Below are 19358 nucleotides of genomic sequence, written 5' to 3' on the forward strand. Positions count from 1 at the left end.
GCAGAAGGAAAACAAAACTACATGGGAAAGATTTCTTCAGTTAAGTTCTTGATTCAAAAATGAAACCAATTTCAATCAAAGCAGAAGTCAGTTATTACCTCTTTTTCTTAATTAAATGTTCCATAAAGAAAAATCATTCCTGTACCTTTTTGGGAAGGGGTGTCTTTAAGATGGACAAGGACTCAGTAATGCAATCCACGATTTCTTCAGCAGCTTCAGCATTATTAAGACAGAAAACCATTGCATCTCCAATATCATTTTTCCTTGGAGTTAACCCCCGCAGAATTTCTTCTAATTTGTCTCTCTGTCTGAATACAAATTTTTTTTAGCTTGTAAGTATTTATAGACAAATTTTAAATACCATTACCATTTCTGCTCACAAACTAATTTCTTTAAAACCCACTCAGGTAAAATTCTGAAGGCTAAACTGTGTTAAGTCTGATTTGCGTTACATACTCCAAATGTGTTACATTTTTTTAAGAACTTATATGGGGAAGAACACTTTTCCAGGAACAAATAAATTACTTACTTCAGTGACTTTCAGTTTACAAATTAAGTAAATTAAAATTACAGTCATTTTTTTTCAAAAGTTCTTGAGAACATCACAGTTCTATTACCCTATTACACTGAAAAAGAACCTTCATGCTCTTCACTTTCCTTTGAAGTCTGTTACTTTAGCATGTCTGCATAGGATTAGGACAGGCTAAAGCGAGGGTTAACAAACTTTTCCTGTACAGGATCAGACAGTAAATATTGAGGCTTTGAAGGCCAAACAGTCACTCAACTCTGCTGCTCTAACACCAGAGGAACCACAGACTACAAGAAAAGAACGGATATGGCTGTGTTTAAATAAAACAGGAGGCATCCAGATTTAGCCTATCTATGGGCTTAAATATATGCAGATCCCTGGGCAAAAGTGATGGTGAACATACATCTTTAGAACCAAATATACTCTCAAATACTACAGTTCTCTATTATCAATGCTCTTATGAACAATGCACCAATGCAACTATTAATAGCTTTAAGACTTATAGGCTAACACAATGAAGCATATAGTTATACAAGCTAAGTATCATTTTAGCCTTTTTTTCCCCCCAAATCAGGGATACAGAATTTCCTTTGAACATTTCAATAGTTAAATTTGTTTCTGCTTCTTAAACCAAGGTAACTGCACTGTAGCAGTGCTGAAAACTAACAATAACATGTTTCCATGGTGGCCGCACACAGCACTTCTTAGAGCAGCTTTTTGCATAGTCATCCATCTCACTTCACTAAGTCATACAATAATTTTCCCTCTTTATGCTGCACTCAGAGAAGCAACAATTCTAAGGGCCCTGAGATAACTTCTGTATGAATATAAAGTATTCCACTGCTAAACTGCCATCACTTAAGAGATCATCATCAATTTTTATCAGTAAGAAGAGGTCAAGTTCAGCAAGACACACATTTACACTTGCCAAGATGTTTAAACGGCTTCCCTGGTGGCTCAGAGGTTAAAGCGTCTGCCTGGAATGCGGGAGACCCAGGTTCGATCTCTGGGTAGGGAAGATCCCCTGGAGAAGGAAACGGCAACCCACTCCAGTGCTCTTGGCTGGAGAATCCCATGAAGGGAGGAACCTGGTAGGCTACAGTCCATAGGGTCACAAAGAGTTGGATACAACTGAGCGACTTCACTTCAAGATGTTTAAAATGAAAATGCATATGTTAAGACATGCACTATTTAAAACAGTCACAAAATTTTAAAGACCATTTTAAGGTTAACACATCCTACTCCATTAATTAAAGTGACCATTAAATCATCTTTTCTGAAAATAAAACAAGGAAAAAAAAATCTTACTCTTCCTTAAGTGCTCCCTTTTTACTTGGCTCCTCTACAAAAGCTTCTGTTTCCTGCTCTTCTGACATCCCATGCAGATATGGATTTAATGGTGGTGGCCTCCAAAAAGATCCATTTTTGAACATACGAAAATCTTCCGTCCGCCACTTAGTTGGTGAATCTCCCTAATAAGTGCCAAGAATGCTATTAGAGAGATCCAATACCTCAGATTCAAAATTAACAAGGTAACTGATTATATACATGCCTGGAGAATAGAATAAAGCTTCCACCTATAGTAAACATGGGCTGGTGTCTGGTTTTCAAATAAGAATCTAAAACAAAAACAAACAAAAAAATTAAACATCACTTTTTTTTAATGCAGAAGTGCCTTCAAGTAAATAAAAACAAATGAGAAATTTTATTTGCCTATTTAGTTCTAAATAAAATCAAAAGCAAAGATCCCTGAAAAGAAATCCTCACCCTCACTCCAAACTGTCTTTTGACTGACATTAACACTCAGAAGGTATATACGCATCATGCTGAGTCTTACGATTAGTTTTATTGAACACCCCTAAGTCAGGGACTGTGTCTGGCAATGGAGAAGTCTTCCCAAGATGTAATTTCAAAAGCAGCAGTTTTTAAATTACTTAACTGTGAATGAATGTGTTAGATATCATAACTATCCAGAAGGTAAGTAGTTTTCTATAAACCTCATTTATTCTACCATATCTTGCTTATGACTCTTCCAGTGAAAAACAAAATGAAAAGTATTTTCCTCCAAGAAAATGCTAAAAACAATGCTAACTAACACCTGTGGCCATAATACAACTCTGGTCAATAATGTGTTAAAACTACCCTCTCACCCCATTACAAAAATAACCTCATACTTTCAGGACTTTATTCTTGGAATATTTTTGAAGTATTTTAGAAAAGTACATCTGAGGATAAACAGAATGTGGTGTGTGTGTGTGTATGTTCATCCAAAGATGAACCCTGAAGACATATGCTAAGTGAAATTAAGTCAGTTTCAAAAGTACAAACAAGGTATGATCCCACTCAGAAGAAGTACTTAGAGTATTCAAAGAGATAGAAAGTAGAAACATGGTTGCCAGAGGCTGAGGGACCAAAGGAATGGAGTTACTGTTTAAGGGGTACAGAGTTTCAGGTATGAAAGACTGCCACTGAACTGTACATGTAGAAACAGTAAATTACATGGGTATAATACATGCAAATTTTACCACAATTAAAAAAAAATGCACACCTGAACATAGGATTGTTGATCTCTCTGTTCATAATCATAGCTTCAAACATTGGCCCTTCACGTACAACAAACTCTATCATTCGATGTATCAGGGCGAGCAAATTCCTACAACAACAACACAGTTAAAGAAAATGGATTCAGACCTACCACTATATAAAACTACACTTGACCTAAGTTACTATAATTGTGCAGAAAAAGATTGTCCTGCTGACTAGTACAGAATTTATACCAAGAAAGTAACCTGGAGCATATGTTAATATACCTTGTGCATTAAGAGGGAGCAGGGTAATGGGGATAAGGGAGTGGGAGATAAGGGGAGGGGGGGTGGGAGACCACAACACAGCTTCATAGCAATAAAGATTTCAATTTCTAAATGCCACTCAACTTTATTTTTCAAATGCAAAACATTAAATTATGAACCACAACTAACTGGAAAGCTGCAAATATATAAAATCAGTAACTCAGAGCTTATATGTTATCATAACCATCTAAAAACTTACACACTATCTCAGTTTTAAAAGAAAACATTCCTAAGCCAAGCACTTTTCTGGTGATATTGAAATGTTATAGACATGACTATAGTTTGTAAAAATGCAAAACTAACAAGTTTAAGGCCTGATTTAAAGGAAAAAATCCATCCAAATCCTGTGTTTTTCTGGTACACATATAGCAGATGGAGTTTTTATTGAATCTGACCTTTAATGAGGCAACATCCCTTTGTATCACACTTCAAACTAGTTCACAGTTTATGACATGTATAATTCTGTCTGTGTGTTATGAATCAATAAAGCAATTATATTGCCAAAGCCTTAAACAAATGGAGTCCTCTTTCCAAAATATTTCAAAATACGGGACATGATGATATTCCCTTCCCATTTTTCATAACAATTACTTCCCAATATTTAAGCCAAAAATAAATATATGTAACTTTTTAGTTGTCGTTTTGTTGACTGGGTTTATAGAAAGTCTTTATTTTAAGAATCTGATACTTTATGAGACTCCAAACACAATTTCAGACATTGATTACAATTCCAGGCAAAAATAATTCAGTTTATTACAGCTACTTCTGATTTCTCATTTTATTAGTTGCCACCATATAAAGTCGGCAAATAGCAATTGGGAAAAGCAAAAGGATATTGGCTCTTGGTACAAGGCACACACTAAATTACACCTTTAGCATTCTCAGCTCAAATTAAAAGTTCATATAACTGCCAGAATATAAATTAAATATATAGTTATAGAATAAGGCATTTTTTGCTCTGTAAAGCCCTGCTTCAGAGTACATGAACAATAAAATAATTTATCTCATAGTAATTATACTTATTTTCTCAGGCAAACCTACTTAAGTGGACATTAAAATCTCTATGTAATGAAAAAAATGAATTTTTTTGACCTCTTAAAAAAGGTCAAAAAAATCACATGGAGGCTTAATAAGTGTTTAACACAGGGGGAACTATATATTAAAACTATTAATTCAACCTCATATTGTTAAAACCCCAAAAGCATCACTTAATTTTAAATCTAAAATTTATTTCTTTCACAAATGCTACTACCTGCTCTGCAAATATGCATTTCTTGACATCCAAATGAGAATGTATTCTCAGCATCCATACAGCTAATGAGTGTTTTAAAGGAATGGAGGTAATGCAATGTAAAGTACTGATTCAGTCCCAAAGCTCCCACTGGTATGCATCAAATTAAACTGAATTTTGTGTATCATATGACTAGGTGGGCAAATACTACACATCCAGAAACTTCTATGAATTGTCAAAAGCAACTTGCATATTAAAGATAGATGAAAAATGGTTTAGCAAGTTTAAAACAAAGGATTCATTGTAATGGTGAGTCAAGACTTTACAGCAAAATGTATACTCAAAATCTTATTTAGAAATAAGCTGAGCCACATGTAAAACTAATACTGGATATATACTTTCTGAGTGCTGCAAATACACTTCCCTGTGAGTTCTTTACCAGTGGGGGAAAAAACCCACTATAGTTTTAAACAGGCTTGTAACTGATAAATCTATTCTTAGAAAGTATAAAGTTTAAAAGAAGTTCTAAAGTGCTTCATGATTATTTAAAATCAAAATCTGACAATTAGTTGTTGCTAACTTAAATTCAAGATTCTTAAAGAATTGTAATCACTTATCCTTAAGGATTATGTGCTTATTTTTAAAAGGGTGACTTTTCTATCAGAATGAAACAGTGTAGTACAAAAAGATGATATAAGTGCATTATTTTATTTTAAAATGGTAATTATCTTATTCTGGGCAACAACAACAAAAAAACAAAAATTGTCTCTCAGTTATAATAAAACCACATTTACTGGAGTCGATCGTACCAATGTCTGGTCAAAAACTGTATACTTTCCCAATCCATCCCATGATGTTTTCCTGGTCCCCCGCTGCCGCAGACAGTTCAGCTGGTGTTGCTCACCAAGGCCAATGTCAAAGAGAATTTGGTATTCTTTTGTGTTCATTTATTATTCAACCAGTGTTGTGTTCCTGTGTTTGGGAAAAGGCTTAGCTTGACTGAGCAAGAGCATACCTAGAGCATGAATTCTTCTGCTTTAACATTATGTTGAAAAAGAAAAAAAGGAAGAAAGGAAAATAAAAGAATTCCAAAAACTTTTGTTATTAAGAAAAAATTCTAGTTATGTCCAGTGTTCATAAAAACAAAAGAAATTCCTTCTTAAAATCATTTAGGAAAAAAATACAGCTACGCTTTCAGTAAAGAAAACTCAAACTAAGGTTGTACATTAAACACAGACAATTCAGAACCAAGAAAAAATAACAGATCGGGTCAAAATGTAACATTACCTAAAATTTAAGATATATTTAAAACACCTATTTTCCCATCACAGTAGTCTAGTGTTATTAGACCAGCAACTCCAGATTAAATCTATTAAACACATTCTATCTGCTAAAGCTATAAAATTTCCTACATTGGTAACAATAAAAACAAAAAAAGATAATGACATAAAATTGCAAAGTGTACTAAAGTTGATTGAGCTTCACATATCCCCCCAAAAAGTACTGGGAAGGAACCATTGCTCAGTCAAGATACTACCTTTTCCTCAACACTATTTTTTTTTTTAAATTCAGAAGGGGATATTGTCTATATTTAGATCAGTAATAATAAAGAAAAACATGTACCTTTCTGTTGGGATAACCACTTTGACTATGGCTTGCGACAGAGTCTGTATATGAAGTCACATCAGATAATAAACATAGAATATGTGAGTATTGTTAACAAGTAACAAGCAAAAATATACATATGCATTGAAAATACTACACAACTAATCACAAGTTTTGCAGGCAATCACTGCATCTGAAGTAATTATACACTAAGCAATTACATAAATGCAGATGGATGTTTTCAGTGAACAATAAACGTTCACCAAATGCAAAGAATCAGAACATTCCTGCCAGAATGCACATCAATGCACTGAAATAGGTACTACACTGCGAATTATCAGATAAAGATTTTAATTTGTGAAATAATTAACTGTTTGCCTCTAGCCATACAGTTTGCTACTTTGTTCCCAAGCCTTTAAAACCAGCCCTGTCATTTTTAAGTGTAATTAATTCATAACAGAACCAACAAATTCTTATAATTTGAAATTAAGTTGGTTTTATGATTAATAAAAAGAAAATACTCACCCTTTGCTTTTAATAGAGTAAACTTTTTAAAAATCACATATGCTCTCAAATATTCTAATACCTCAGATCTTGAGAAGTTATTAGCTAGTTGCCATCCAAACAATTTAACTATTTAACTCCTAGAGTCTTTCTAATTGAAAAGGCACTTAACCAATACAAAGTATCACTTTCTCAAAATAAATTTAGATACTACACTTAAGCAAACCTGGATACAACAGAGGACAAAGAAAACAAAACAACAACAAAAAAAACTTAATAAGAGGTCAAAAAAGGAATGGTGGCCACAAATAAAAATATGATCTATTATCCCAGTACAGGGTTTCCATGGGCTAAGGCAGGGAACACATCTAAGTTATTTCTTTTTCTTTAACAGTTGCCAAACAGAATTACACACACATTTTCTATAAAATTGTTGAAAAGAAATACTACCACAGATTTAGTATTTACAAATTAGATGCGGCCCTATGTACATTTTTAAAATTACCTTCTCAAAATCCTCCTTGTTTTTAGGTGGTGGTAACATGGGAGCATTGGGGTTTTTTAACCGCTCTCTAGGCTGCGCATTAAAAGGCAGTCCTGATGGAGGTGGGGGAAGCGTATGTTCCATCATGGAAGGCGGAATGTATATTGGATGTGGAGGAATAGGCACAGCTTTACCCCAACCTAACTTCATTTCAAAAGACATAATCATCTTTCCTAAAAGAAAGAAAAGAAAAGTCACATTGGTAACTCTCAAAAAATCTCTAGTGATATGAATTAATTTCCACATTTAACCTTCACACTTCTGGTTCATTTTCCCCCTAGAGTTTTGATACTTTTCAAATCCAAAACAATGTCTAAATTCTATGATGGACTTCCTTACCATTTAAATTTTTTAAAGCTCTTTCAGCATCTCTTCTGTTCATAAAGGCCACAAAGCCACAATTTCTCTCTCTTGCCCTTTCTTCATCAGTTCTAGGCCACATAATTTTCACACTGGCTAATGGGCCAAATCTTCCAAATTCTTGGCACAACATTTCTTCATTCATCTATTAAAAGGCATAAGATATTTTTAGTATGCAAAGAGAAAATAATTCTATACAATGGAAAGCAAAGTAATTTTGCAAGATAAGAAGAAAACTATCAATGCTACAATTTTCCATCCAAGTACTAGGACCTCTGCAAGGGAAAAATTCTGCCTTCATTGGCATTCACAAATCTTTTCATACCAGAAACATTGTTTTACGTAAGTGGCCAGGTAAAGACACTGAGAGGCTGGAGAAATCAAAAACACACCTTTACCTTCACTCTTCCTCCTTTTGAGAGTCTGCATCTAAAATAAGCTACAGCAATGATTTGTTTTACAACAGTGATTTGTTCAGCATTTACCAACATTTTTCAGGCAGCAATAATAATCATACTTAAATCAAGGAGGAAATATTTGTTGGCAATGAAAGTAATAAAAGAGCCGGTTACTTTTTTCTTTTCCAGCACCCAGCTACCAGTGTAATCAAGAAAAGACAAAACGGAAAATGGTAAATATGCAATGAGGTCCAAAACATGTATTAAAGATACTATGCACAACCACCACTAGATTCAGTTAAGAACATAGCAGGGGAAAGAATTAAAATATAAAAGGCGGCAGAAATATTATTTTGCTATTATGGAGACAAAAAATGAAAAAAGGAAATCCATAAGGAGGCAGGCTATATATCAGAAGGAGACAGTCTAAAAAGAATACTGTCCACCACTGGTCATATCCTGATTTGATAAATAAAATCAGCACTTAGGAAAACATTTCAAAATCAGAGTACAGTCCAGCTATAAAAAGAGGAGACAAGTCCTCAAGAATTATAACAAGAAAATTTGGCCCACATCACTAAGGCTCAATTTCACAAGATAATTTCAGTTCCTACCTAGTTCTACCAAATCTGCTTATTTCACATTCTTGACTTCATCTTTTTTTTTAATGTTGATTGACAAAGCAGTTTTCCAACAAAAGCATACAATATACGAGCCAATATTCATCTTACTTTCCTAGTATTACCTGTGGATTAATGTTTCCAAGGTATAAATTAGTAGTGCTTGGATCGCCTACATCATGTGAGCCAGGTGCATAATCATCAAGAACTATGACAAAGAGGAAAAAAATTATAACCTGCAAAATACAAAGTTTGGACAATTTCTACGAATTAAAAAAGCAAGAAACTATATTACCACCAGATGATCGATTTCTTCTTGAAGGCGCGTCCACTTTAAAAGAAGAAAAAGAGAACAATTCTTAGTTTTTAGAATAGTTCATCACAAATATAAACATTAAAATAAATGTCACTTACTAGAACGACGCTGACCATCAGAATCTGACTGTGGAGGTTCAAATCGACTTAACCTGCCTTTTGTTTTATGTCTCTCGTCACGCTCTTCTTGAATTCTGTTGAAAATATATATAATCACTAATAATGAGCCAAAATTTGGTTGTTCACATTTGATAATCCAGAACTTATCCAGATGTCACCTTCAAATAACTTCAAAATATTTGTGTGACACACTGACAACCAAGACTAGAAGTGTCCCTCAGCTACAAATCACGAGCAAATTTCTGATGTATCGTATAAGCAAAAGAATACAAAGCCCACTTTTAAGATGAAAAGGAAATTCAACACGAAAAACACTTAAATTTGTTCTTTCTTGGCTAAGATAGACCACTCCTCACCCCTATCTCACTGACTATATTGTTTCCACTGCAAACAGGACTCCGGACATTAGTTAAATTCAACTTAATTGAATCCATATAATGCAAGCAATCTAGATGCTGCACAAAATGCTAATTTACTGTCAAGTATACCCCACAAAATATCTAAAACAGCTTTATGTAAGCCAGTTAGTAAAAACAAACTGGTAGACTACATTCTTCGCACCTGCATCTATAAGAATCAGCTCAAAATACCTATGAGAGCCATTCTCAACACTATAAAACTTACTGTTTCAATTCTTCTTTGAAGAGTTCCAAATTGCTTTTTTTCTTTTCTTTCTCCCCTTTCTTCAGTGGCTATGAAGGATATGATAAGTTATACTTTAAACAAAACTAATGGTTTGACAATCAGATCACTTTAAATATACTTTTATTTTTGTGCCAATTATGATCTAATTATTTAAATTAAAAAGAAAGAATGCTTCTGTTACCACTGAACTGTCTGTCCTTCCTGTTCTCTAAAACTAAGAATTTAACAAATTATTAAAACAACAAGCAGAAGTCTTAAAGTAAAGGAGACACCAACTTTATCCTCCCCTTAAATAAAGTCTATGATTGTTAGGCCAGAATACTGCCGGAGGAGCACTGGAGGAAAAACTAATAACCATAAAGTAACTGAAATGTCATGTAAATAACTGCCGCGAACAACTACCAGAAATATGCACTCTCAAAACAATCACCTTGGAGGAAATTAACTACTGAAACAAACAGCAACACTGCTGGAATTTCTCTCTTAAAACTGCTTCCAAAAATGCTTTTGGGATCCTTATTTTAAAAGATCCTTATTTAAAATCCTTATTATCTTATTTTGGGATGCTTGATTCAATGAGGAAAAATAGTCTTTTTAACAAAAGGAGGTAGGTAAACTGAATATCCAAACACAAAAAAGAATGAAATTGGACCTTTACCTCATTCCATATACAAAAATTAAATGGTTCACAGACCTCAATATAACAACCAAAACTATAAAACTCTTAGGAAAACATAGTGAATCATCATGAGCCTGAACTAGGCAACAGTTTCTTAGATATGACACCAAGAGAAACAAAAGAAAACAACTGATGTATTGAACATCATCAAAATTATAAAATTTTGTTCTTCAAAGGACACAATCAGAAAAGGACAAAAAAAAACCCAAAGGAAGAAAACAACATAGTTGGTAAGAGACCTGATTCCAAAAGCTGTAAAAATCTCTTAGAACTCAACAATAAAGAAAGTGAAAGTGAAGTCACTCAGTCGTGCCCGACTCTCTGCGACCCCATGGACCGGAGCCTGCACCAAGCTCCTCCGTCCATGGGATTTTCAAGGCAAGAAGTAATGGAGTGGGTTGCCATTTCCTTCTCCGGGGAATCTTCCCAACCCAGGGATCGAACCCAGGTCTCTCACATTGTAGACAGACACTTACCGTCTGAGCCACCAGGGAACAATAAAAAGACAACTCAATTAAAAATGTGCCAAGGATCTGAAAAGACATTTCTCTAAAGAAGACTACAAATGGATAAGAAATAAAAAGATACTCAACATCACTAGACAAGTGCAAATCAAACTGTAATTAGGTACAACTTCACATCGACTAAAATGACTAAAATAAATTTTAGCAAGTGGTGATACAATTTCACTAGGAATATATATTAAGAGAAAAAACATATATGTCTACAGAAGACTATACATGAATGTTTTCAGAAGTATACTCATAATAGCCAAAAAGTGGAAACAACCCAAATGTCTGTCAAGATGGATAAACAATACACAGCATTATCCATAAAATGGAATATGATTCAACCATAAAGAGTTGAAATCAGTAAATGTACTAATGGCGGTTGCCAAAGGCTGGGGATGACTAAAAGTATAAAGTTTCCTTTAGGGATAATAAAAATGTTTTGAAATTAGAGATTAGTGATTGTTGTACAACTGTCAATATACTTTAAAAAACACTTTATACTTCTAAAGGGTCAATTTTATGATATGTGAATTAAATAAAACTGTTTTTTAATTGCTTTCAGAGTCGGATAGGAAAAACCAGTTTTACTATTCAGTATAACCACATTTTCTCATCAAATCTGGCTCCTAATGATAAGACCCACATCTACCTACCATCCTCCAAGAAAAGTTTCACTCAAAAAATAAAAGATTTTCTAACCCTAAGAATATATAAAGGAAAATGTCACTAGTTCTGATAGTAATTATCAGATTACTTGGAACATTACCAAACATGTCCCAAGCAACAGACACATTGTTGGAGTATACAGTCTTCCAAATAATTGATATCACGCATGCTGATGTATTTAAACACCCAGTTCAGGATTGCTTAAAAAGACAATCCCATTATTTCACATTTATACCTAAAATATAGTTAACTTTTAACTTGCAACATACTATGAGTAACAGCGAAGGTTAACTGCTCAATGAATGTATAGAGTGTCATCTGTGTGTCCCAATTTGTTATCTCATATAGTAAGATTAAGCATCAAAACTCAGTATCTACTCCCAAAAGAATTAAAAACAAGAAACCAAAGTCCTGCTTACAGTGGAAGTACAGAAAATATTATTGGCAGTGCCATCCCTGAACCTAAAGGGTCACTTACTTAAGTATGACTTACAGGTTTTTTGGTTTCTATCACAAGAAGAGATGGTGGTCTTTCGTTGGATGACTGATTTGGGGGATTTTTTTGATCTGCAAATCTTGAAGATGGCTTATAGATTTTACCTCTTTTTTCATCTGTTTCATGTTCTTCTGAAATTTAAAATACTAAGTTTCAAAACTACTTTCACATTACATGGATTTTCTTCACCCACTATTTTTATTGAAAATAAACAAAAATTAGTAAATGCTTTTTAGTACTAAGACAGATGACCTGTGACTAAATATGATAATTCAAATACTATTACCTTATTCTCAAAAATACTAGTTTAATCATTTTATAGTAAAACTATAAAATATGTAAAATGGTACAGGTAGTTTCTCAAAAGGTTAAACAAATAGTTACCAAATGACCAGAAATTCCACTCCTCGGACTATAAAGTAGAACTATAAAATACATTTTTTCATATGTTTACAAAGATTTTTGCCCTCTTGAAACTTGAAAGGTACTATGTATTTTAAAAACTTTCCTGGCTCCAGTTTCTCATTAATCCTTATTTGGCTATTTATTTTACTAATAAGTAGCACCACCAGAGGGCGCTGATAGAAAGGAAAATGAAACTGAAAAGCAACCAAACTTTTTTCATCATTACCTACAGTCATTCAACCAAGACTTTTTAGGTTTGCTCAAGGACTGTAACATTCACACTAACCTTTTGCTGCATTAACAACACCTCCGCGCACAAACGTTTTCACTTTATTACCATCACTTCCTTCAAAAGCAGCAAGAAATTCCTCATAAATCTCAGCAGCTGCCTTTTCATCCTCCTAAATACACATGAAAATATTAATATCATTTGATATAAACATTATTGTATACAGGGTGAAACTCATCAAGGAATAATGTAAACAGAATCTCTCCCTCCAATGGGGAAAGCAGTTATTAAGCACTCCTATTAGGCAATAATACCTAATCCTTAGTAGATACTAATTAACACTGAAATTAAGAAGGACTTTGCTCCTCTACCAATAATCTGTGGAACAAAAAAAAAGGATCCACTAAATAAATGTGTTTAGAGACAACTCAAGGGTGCAACTATATGACAACTGACTACACAGACTATATTATTCTATTAATGTTTATGACAATTATAAGGCACAACAATTTAATTCAGTAAATATAAACATTTCCGTCACAAACCACCAAAGACATAAATAATTAGAAGTCTAAAGAAGCTTCAAACAGTTTGCATTAAATATCTCCAGAGAGTGTGCATTAAAGAAAAAACCTTCAGTAGAACCCTGACAATTTAACTATTCTAAATGTCCCTAAAACATGTGACTTGAAGGTCAAATAGAGCAGAACAGAAAATACAGAAATAAATCCAACAGAATTGGAAAATTTTGTGTTGTTGTTGTTTAGTCGCTAAGTCATGTCCAACTCCTGTGACCACACAGACTATAGCCCACCAGAGCCCTCCTCTGTCCATGCAATTTCCCAGGCTAAGAACACTGGAGTGGGTTGCCATTTCCTTCTTTAGGGGATCTTCCCAACCCAGGGACTGAATCCGCATCTCAGGCATGGCAGACGGATTCTTTACCACTGAGGAACCAGGGAAGCCCATGTGGAAATTCAGTATTCAACAACTTGATAGCTATTTAAAAGAAATAATAAAAATGAGCCAATTCTTCACATCATACACTAGGAGAAATTGCAAATGAATAAGATTTAATTTTTTAAAATGTAGATATGAGAAAAAAAGATGAGGAAATTCCTTTGTAAGTTTGGAATAAAAAAACAAAACTGAAAAACCAGAAATCAGAAGACTGATAGTAAATCTGCCCATGACTTGTTTCTGCGTGGAAAAAAAACACCAGAATCAAAATAAAAAGGCAATCCATAAACTGAGGGAAAAGCCCTGTACCTTGTGTCACACCCAAGTGTTACAATATACTTAAACAAGAATTTCTAAATACAGATATCCTTCTAAGAGAAATACTGGTTTAGATATAAGCAGACAGTAAACATAAGAAAAGTTGTTCAACCTTACTTATAAGAGAAATGCAAATTTAAAACTACCTTGAGATTCCATTTTTCACTTACTAGATTGGCAAAACTCCTTCAAAAATATCCTGTTGGCAAAGCTATGGGGAAACAATCTCTCAAACATTGTTTATAGGGATACAAAATGGACTCGCCCATATAGAGAGCAATTTAACACCATCTAGCATAACTATGGAGAAGGCAATGGCACCCCACTCCAGTACTCTTGCCTGGAGAATCCCATGGACGGAGGAGCCTGGTAGCCTGCAGTCCATGGGGTCACTAGGAGTCGGACACGACTGAGCGACTTCACTTTTACTTTTCACTTTCATGCACCGGAGAAGGAAATGGCAACCCACTCCAGTGTTCTTGCCTGGAGAATCCCAGGGACGGGGGAGCCTTGTGGGCTGCCGTCTCTGGGGTCGCACAGAGTCGGACACGACTGAAGCAACTTAGCAGCAGCAGCAGCAGCAGCAGCATAACTATAATTATACATTTACCATTCAATGCAGTAATCTCACTTACAGGAATATATCCTAAAAGTATACTAGGAGTAAACCCAAATGCAAAACACTATCCCTGACTGCACTACTGGAAACAACAAAAGACCAAAACATTAATTCCCTCAATAGGGATTGCAGCGAATGTAGGATTTTAGTAAGTAACTATCACATATCTATATAGCTTCAATAAAGAACAAGCAACGCTTCAATATACTTGCAGTAATCTCTGAGATACAATGTTAAGAAAAAAGCAGAGTGAAGGAAAGGGTACTATATAAAGTAAAACACTGTTCATCTAAAATAAAGCAGGCACAACATACATTTATACACACTTGCTTACACAAGAAGAATAGACCAGAAAATAACCAAAACTGTCACACAGAAGAGAGGAAATGATGAAGGGGGAAGGCATAAAGCTGGACCTTCACTGAATACATCTTGTGTTACAGACTTAACTTGGGGTAGGAGCTGAGAATACCCTGGAAATCAAGAATTTTTGAAAAACATTTCTCTACTGTCCATACACTTAAAGCCTCCTTAGGTACATTTAACTGACAGAGATAACTAAAAATACATTCTAAGCATTACCTTCTTCTTTAATTCTTCTTGCTCCTTCTTACTCAAAGTTCGCTTAGCTGTACTCATTTTTCCAATACTGAATGCTTTAAGCTTGTTTTCTAGAAGAGGCTGTGAAAAGGTAAAAAGCACACACCTTTACATACACATTCTCAATGTTATCTATAACCCTGAGGTTATTAACAAGTTAATTGAGTTAATAACATACAAAAGTCATTTTTAAATAAAAATAAAACACAAAGAGACACTAAGGCTTATAACACATTCAACCTACTTGTTGGTAAAAAGAATAAAAGCACTTGAGGAGGGCAAGTATATATGTTTCTGGGCAAAAGAAGCAGTGATAGAAAACAGACATTCAAATAGGGAGGAAGAACATATATTTCCATGGTTGAATAGCAGGAATCATTACCATCTAGAACCCCCAATTCAGGTGCAAAAATCACATCACTTCCTTTTATAATTCAGCAAATTACTCCATTCTTCATCAACAAGACTGATATTTATGAACACAATTTCATTTTCATTGCTGGGAAAATACCACATACTATGTTCTAGGTTTCAGGCAAGTATACAGTTACCAATTAATTTTGAATGAAACACAGTATTTTAATGAAGTCTTCATTTATGTTAAATTAGAAGCAATTTCCTTCTGAAATATGGTGTGAATAAACTGTAGACTCTTAATTGTTCTATCATTCATTTGAATGTTAATTTTGATTCATAAAGTTTTAAAAGAGAGGAATGTTTATTAAATACAGCCTAAATATTAACCTGCAATTGAAATCTGAATATTCCTCTCTCACCTACCAAAATGAGACTGACTTATAAGACTATCAGTCCCCCAGTTATTAAACAGGCCTGCTTTTGGTGAGAGACAGAATGGAAAGGTAATACTGCATTAATACCTTAAAATGACATTTAAATCCCTCTGAAAAGTTAAAAGCAGTTCATAACTCAAAAGTCACTACTGATTTTATGAACAGATTTCAAAGTGAATTTTTTTCCAAAATAGAAAGGAAAATGTTTGGCCATCATTCAGCACCTTTGGTTTCAACTTCTTTGGTTTAAACAAATGGTAAAATTACACATAAATTCAATGAAAAACAAATTTTTCCACAACAAAATTTTTGTCCTCAATTTTATTTATATCTTAGGAGCTAAATTTAGACACCTAAAAGAGAAATGGTTAAGGAAATCATGGAATATTTACTCAAAAAATATAATGATTCATTAAAAAGTTTGCTTATAGAATTCTTCCTAGAATTAAAAAAAATTAGACCTGAGAGTCTTTTAAAATGTGTTCCTATAAAATAGACCTCAATGAAATAATATATATTTATGCTTACAAATACTAACCAAGAAAAAGTATTATCAATGTCAACACTGGCTGGTAATAACTGCTTTATTATATTTTCCAAATTTAACCATGACAAGAAAACATTATGTGAAATTTAAAGCTAACAGAATACAAGAGTATTTTGCAGATACATGCAGTAGAGACACTCCTCTGGGTGCCTGGGTGGCCCTGGGCCCTGCACTGACCAGCAGAGTGAATAGCACCTGCTCCTGTTTGCTTCCCAGGGTGAGATTACATATGAGCTCCCTGAGAACAAGTGTGTTTTGGGAATTCCCTGGAGGTCCAGTGGTTAGGATACTGTGCTTCCACTGCAGGGGGTGGAGGTTTGATCCCTGACCAGGGAACTAAGATCCTTCGTGCCACATGACGTTGCCAATTAGGGAAAAGTATTTTAAACATTTGTATATTCCAGTGACTGGCCTCTGGCACTTGGTTCAGCAGAGGTTTGGCCTAAGGGGCGAACAATAAACCAATTAGCCTTTTTACATCCAAACACTCCTTGGTTTTTTTAAACAAAATTTTTAAATGAAACATTATCTTACATTTGACTTAAAAAAATTCCCTTAGGTGAGTTTATTTACTGTTAACCCAAACCGAATACTGAATGCTATTTTCAAATAGTACAAAATGAAACAAATACAAAACAAAGACACTTTAACTACCAAATTCAATTAAGGACACATCCAAATCATTAATTATCCTTTCTAATCTTTATCAATACTTACCCTTGAGAGATTCTGATGAGGAGAATCAGAAACATTTTCACGGGCACTCTCATTCCTATAATTATGTTTTCTTGGGCTCTTAGGTCGAGTCCGACTTGGCATATCACTATCTGAGGGTCCAGATGCATCCATCTTAAAGAAAAGGAAAATAAGTTCTTAAGAATCATACAAGTCGTACTGAAACTAGAAACAACCCAAACATTCCAATACTGACAAACTTCATTATATACTATCAAAATATATCACTACTGACCCCTTAATCTCATCCCTTAATACTACCACTGATTTCATCAGAAAGGTTCTTAAATATAGAAAGTTTTCAGTAATTCTAATTTGGACTTGAAAGTTCAAATTTTATCATTAAACAGATTGCTGTCTTCTTCAAAGGAACAGGTACCTTTCTTTCACTTTAAAGAAAATGTCTGCCAAACACCCAAGTCTGATTAACCAGCTTGTCAATCAGTTGTACCTTTAGGTAAAAATAGCACTCAATGAGAAAAGGAACCAGTTTTATTTCACAACTTAATCCCACAAGCACTTCTCCTTAAGACAAATACCACATTTTGGCAGGTAGAAGTGCCTCCCATTTCATCACTCAGAACCCATACAGACGGACAATATTTAATATTAATCATTTTTACTGTCTAATCAAGAAAAGTTCTTAAGTGAAACTAGTTTATTTTTACTGTGCCTAGTGGAGAAGACTATGACAACTACTTGCACATTTTGGTGACACTGCCTTGATTTGTGCTGCGATGCCAACAGCTTACCCTAATGGTATAAACTGCTTTTATACCATTAGTGCAAATGTCAACACAGTGAAGGCAAATGATGTCTTAGTATCATTACAAAAGAATTCTGAACTCAGACTCTCTGAAAAATTCTCAGTGACCATACTTTTATAGCATTGAAGACCACATTTCTATAGCACTGCTATATAACACATGGAAAGTAATGTTTATTGCATTATTCAAAAATGTCAAAAAGCTTTAAACAAAACATCTAGGCCTACCAACAAAGAAACGAGCTTAATAAATAATAATATACCTCCTGCATGGAATGTTAAGATGTCATTAGAAAGACGAAATTAGAGTTATAGCTGTTGACATGCAGGGATTTCCAAAAGGTGTACTGTGCAGTGTGAAAAGAATTGTGTATAAATGCAAAACTTGTTTAAGAGATGTATAAACACACACATGTATATATGCACAAAATTTTACAAGCACAATAAAAAAAGGAAATATAGGTATTTCGTTTCTAACATGGTTTAGGGGCCAACTTATGTGAATAATAGAACAGAAAAAAGAACTCAAAGTATCTAGCAAAAACGGTTAAAAGAAAATAGGCACATACAATGCAATCATATTTATTTATCAAGTAAAATCATAAGGGAAATATCAAGTAGGGATCTACACAATTAAAGTAAATTAAAGTAAATTTTAAGGAAAAAAGACAAAGACTGCCTCATACTCACATGGGCATCTGAAGATCCAGATGAATGAACATCTGATGATCTGGTCTGTAAGTATTAAAAACAAAAATCAACCTTTAAATAATGAGAAAAAGTATCATGCTGTCAAAATAAGTATTTTTCATGTTATAAAGACTTAATCTTTCCAAATTAATAGCAATTTCTTCTCAACTCATAAAATCAAACAAAGGCAATCTGACTTACAGAAAAAAAAAAAATTGTGATCCAAAATAAACGGGCCAGTCAAGTTCAGTCTTCAAATAATGGTGCTTTTTAGTAAGGCCAACTGTTAAAATTTCACCTTTTAAGTTGATAAATTTCAGATTACATATAGTATGTAACAAATTTGATTTTTCACTACGCATCTAAGGATGAAAAAGCCAAACTATAACTAATATGAGATATCTTTCTGAAATTCTTACTTGGAGGCCCAGAATTTAACTGTCACTCAGTCATTTTTATTTTTCAAGGTATTGTGTAGTGAGATTTTACTTACTTTGCATATATTTAAGTATTAAAAGTGAAATCAAGAAACTTGAGATCACAATTATCTCACCTGAGTACTAGACTTCAAAAACAAGGCACATTTTTAAGAGAAAACTGAAGATTTGTATGATGCAGAAAAGAG

General features: G+C 33.9%; 1 protein-coding gene across 6 annotated transcripts in view; it reads right to left on the reverse strand.

Annotated features, from left to right (window-relative positions):
- U2SURP (U2 snRNP associated SURP domain containing) overlaps positions 1-19358 on the reverse strand; it is a 53445-nt gene that overhangs the window by 25142 nt on the left and 8945 nt on the right. For 2 of the 6 annotated variants that reach the window (XM_027544159.1, XM_027544173.1), the window contains exons 2-17: positions 18734-18778; positions 17260-17391; positions 15187-15285; positions 12765-12879; positions 12071-12204; positions 9700-9767; positions 9055-9149; positions 8936-8971; positions 8766-8848; positions 7602-7767; positions 7224-7435; positions 6233-6276; positions 3078-3182; positions 2082-2148; positions 1838-2001; positions 146-308 (exon numbers count right to left, since the gene is read on the reverse strand). In XM_027544159.1, the coding sequence (XP_027399960.1) occupies positions 146-308; positions 1838-2001; positions 2082-2148; positions 3078-3182; positions 6233-6276; positions 7224-7435; positions 7602-7767; positions 8766-8848; positions 8936-8971; positions 9055-9149; positions 9700-9767; positions 12071-12204; positions 12765-12879; positions 15187-15285; positions 17260-17391; positions 18734-18778 (1728 nt within the window). Of the gene's footprint in view, positions 1-145; positions 309-1837; positions 2002-2081; positions 2149-3077; positions 3183-6232; positions 6277-7223; positions 7436-7601; positions 7768-8765; positions 8849-8935; positions 8972-9054; positions 9150-9699; positions 9768-12070; positions 12205-12764; positions 12880-15186; positions 15286-17259; positions 17392-18733; positions 18779-19358 lie in introns of those variants that run through there. The other 4 variants (XM_027544169.1, XM_027544183.1, XM_027544197.1 and 1 more) reach the window with 3 other exon arrangements.

Source organism: Bos indicus x Bos taurus, chromosome 1 (assembly GCF_003369695.1).
Source record: "Bos indicus x Bos taurus breed Angus x Brahman F1 hybrid chromosome 1, Bos_hybrid_MaternalHap_v2.0, whole genome shotgun sequence".
Taxonomy (NCBI): Eukaryota; Metazoa; Chordata; class Mammalia; order Artiodactyla; family Bovidae; genus Bos; species Bos indicus x Bos taurus.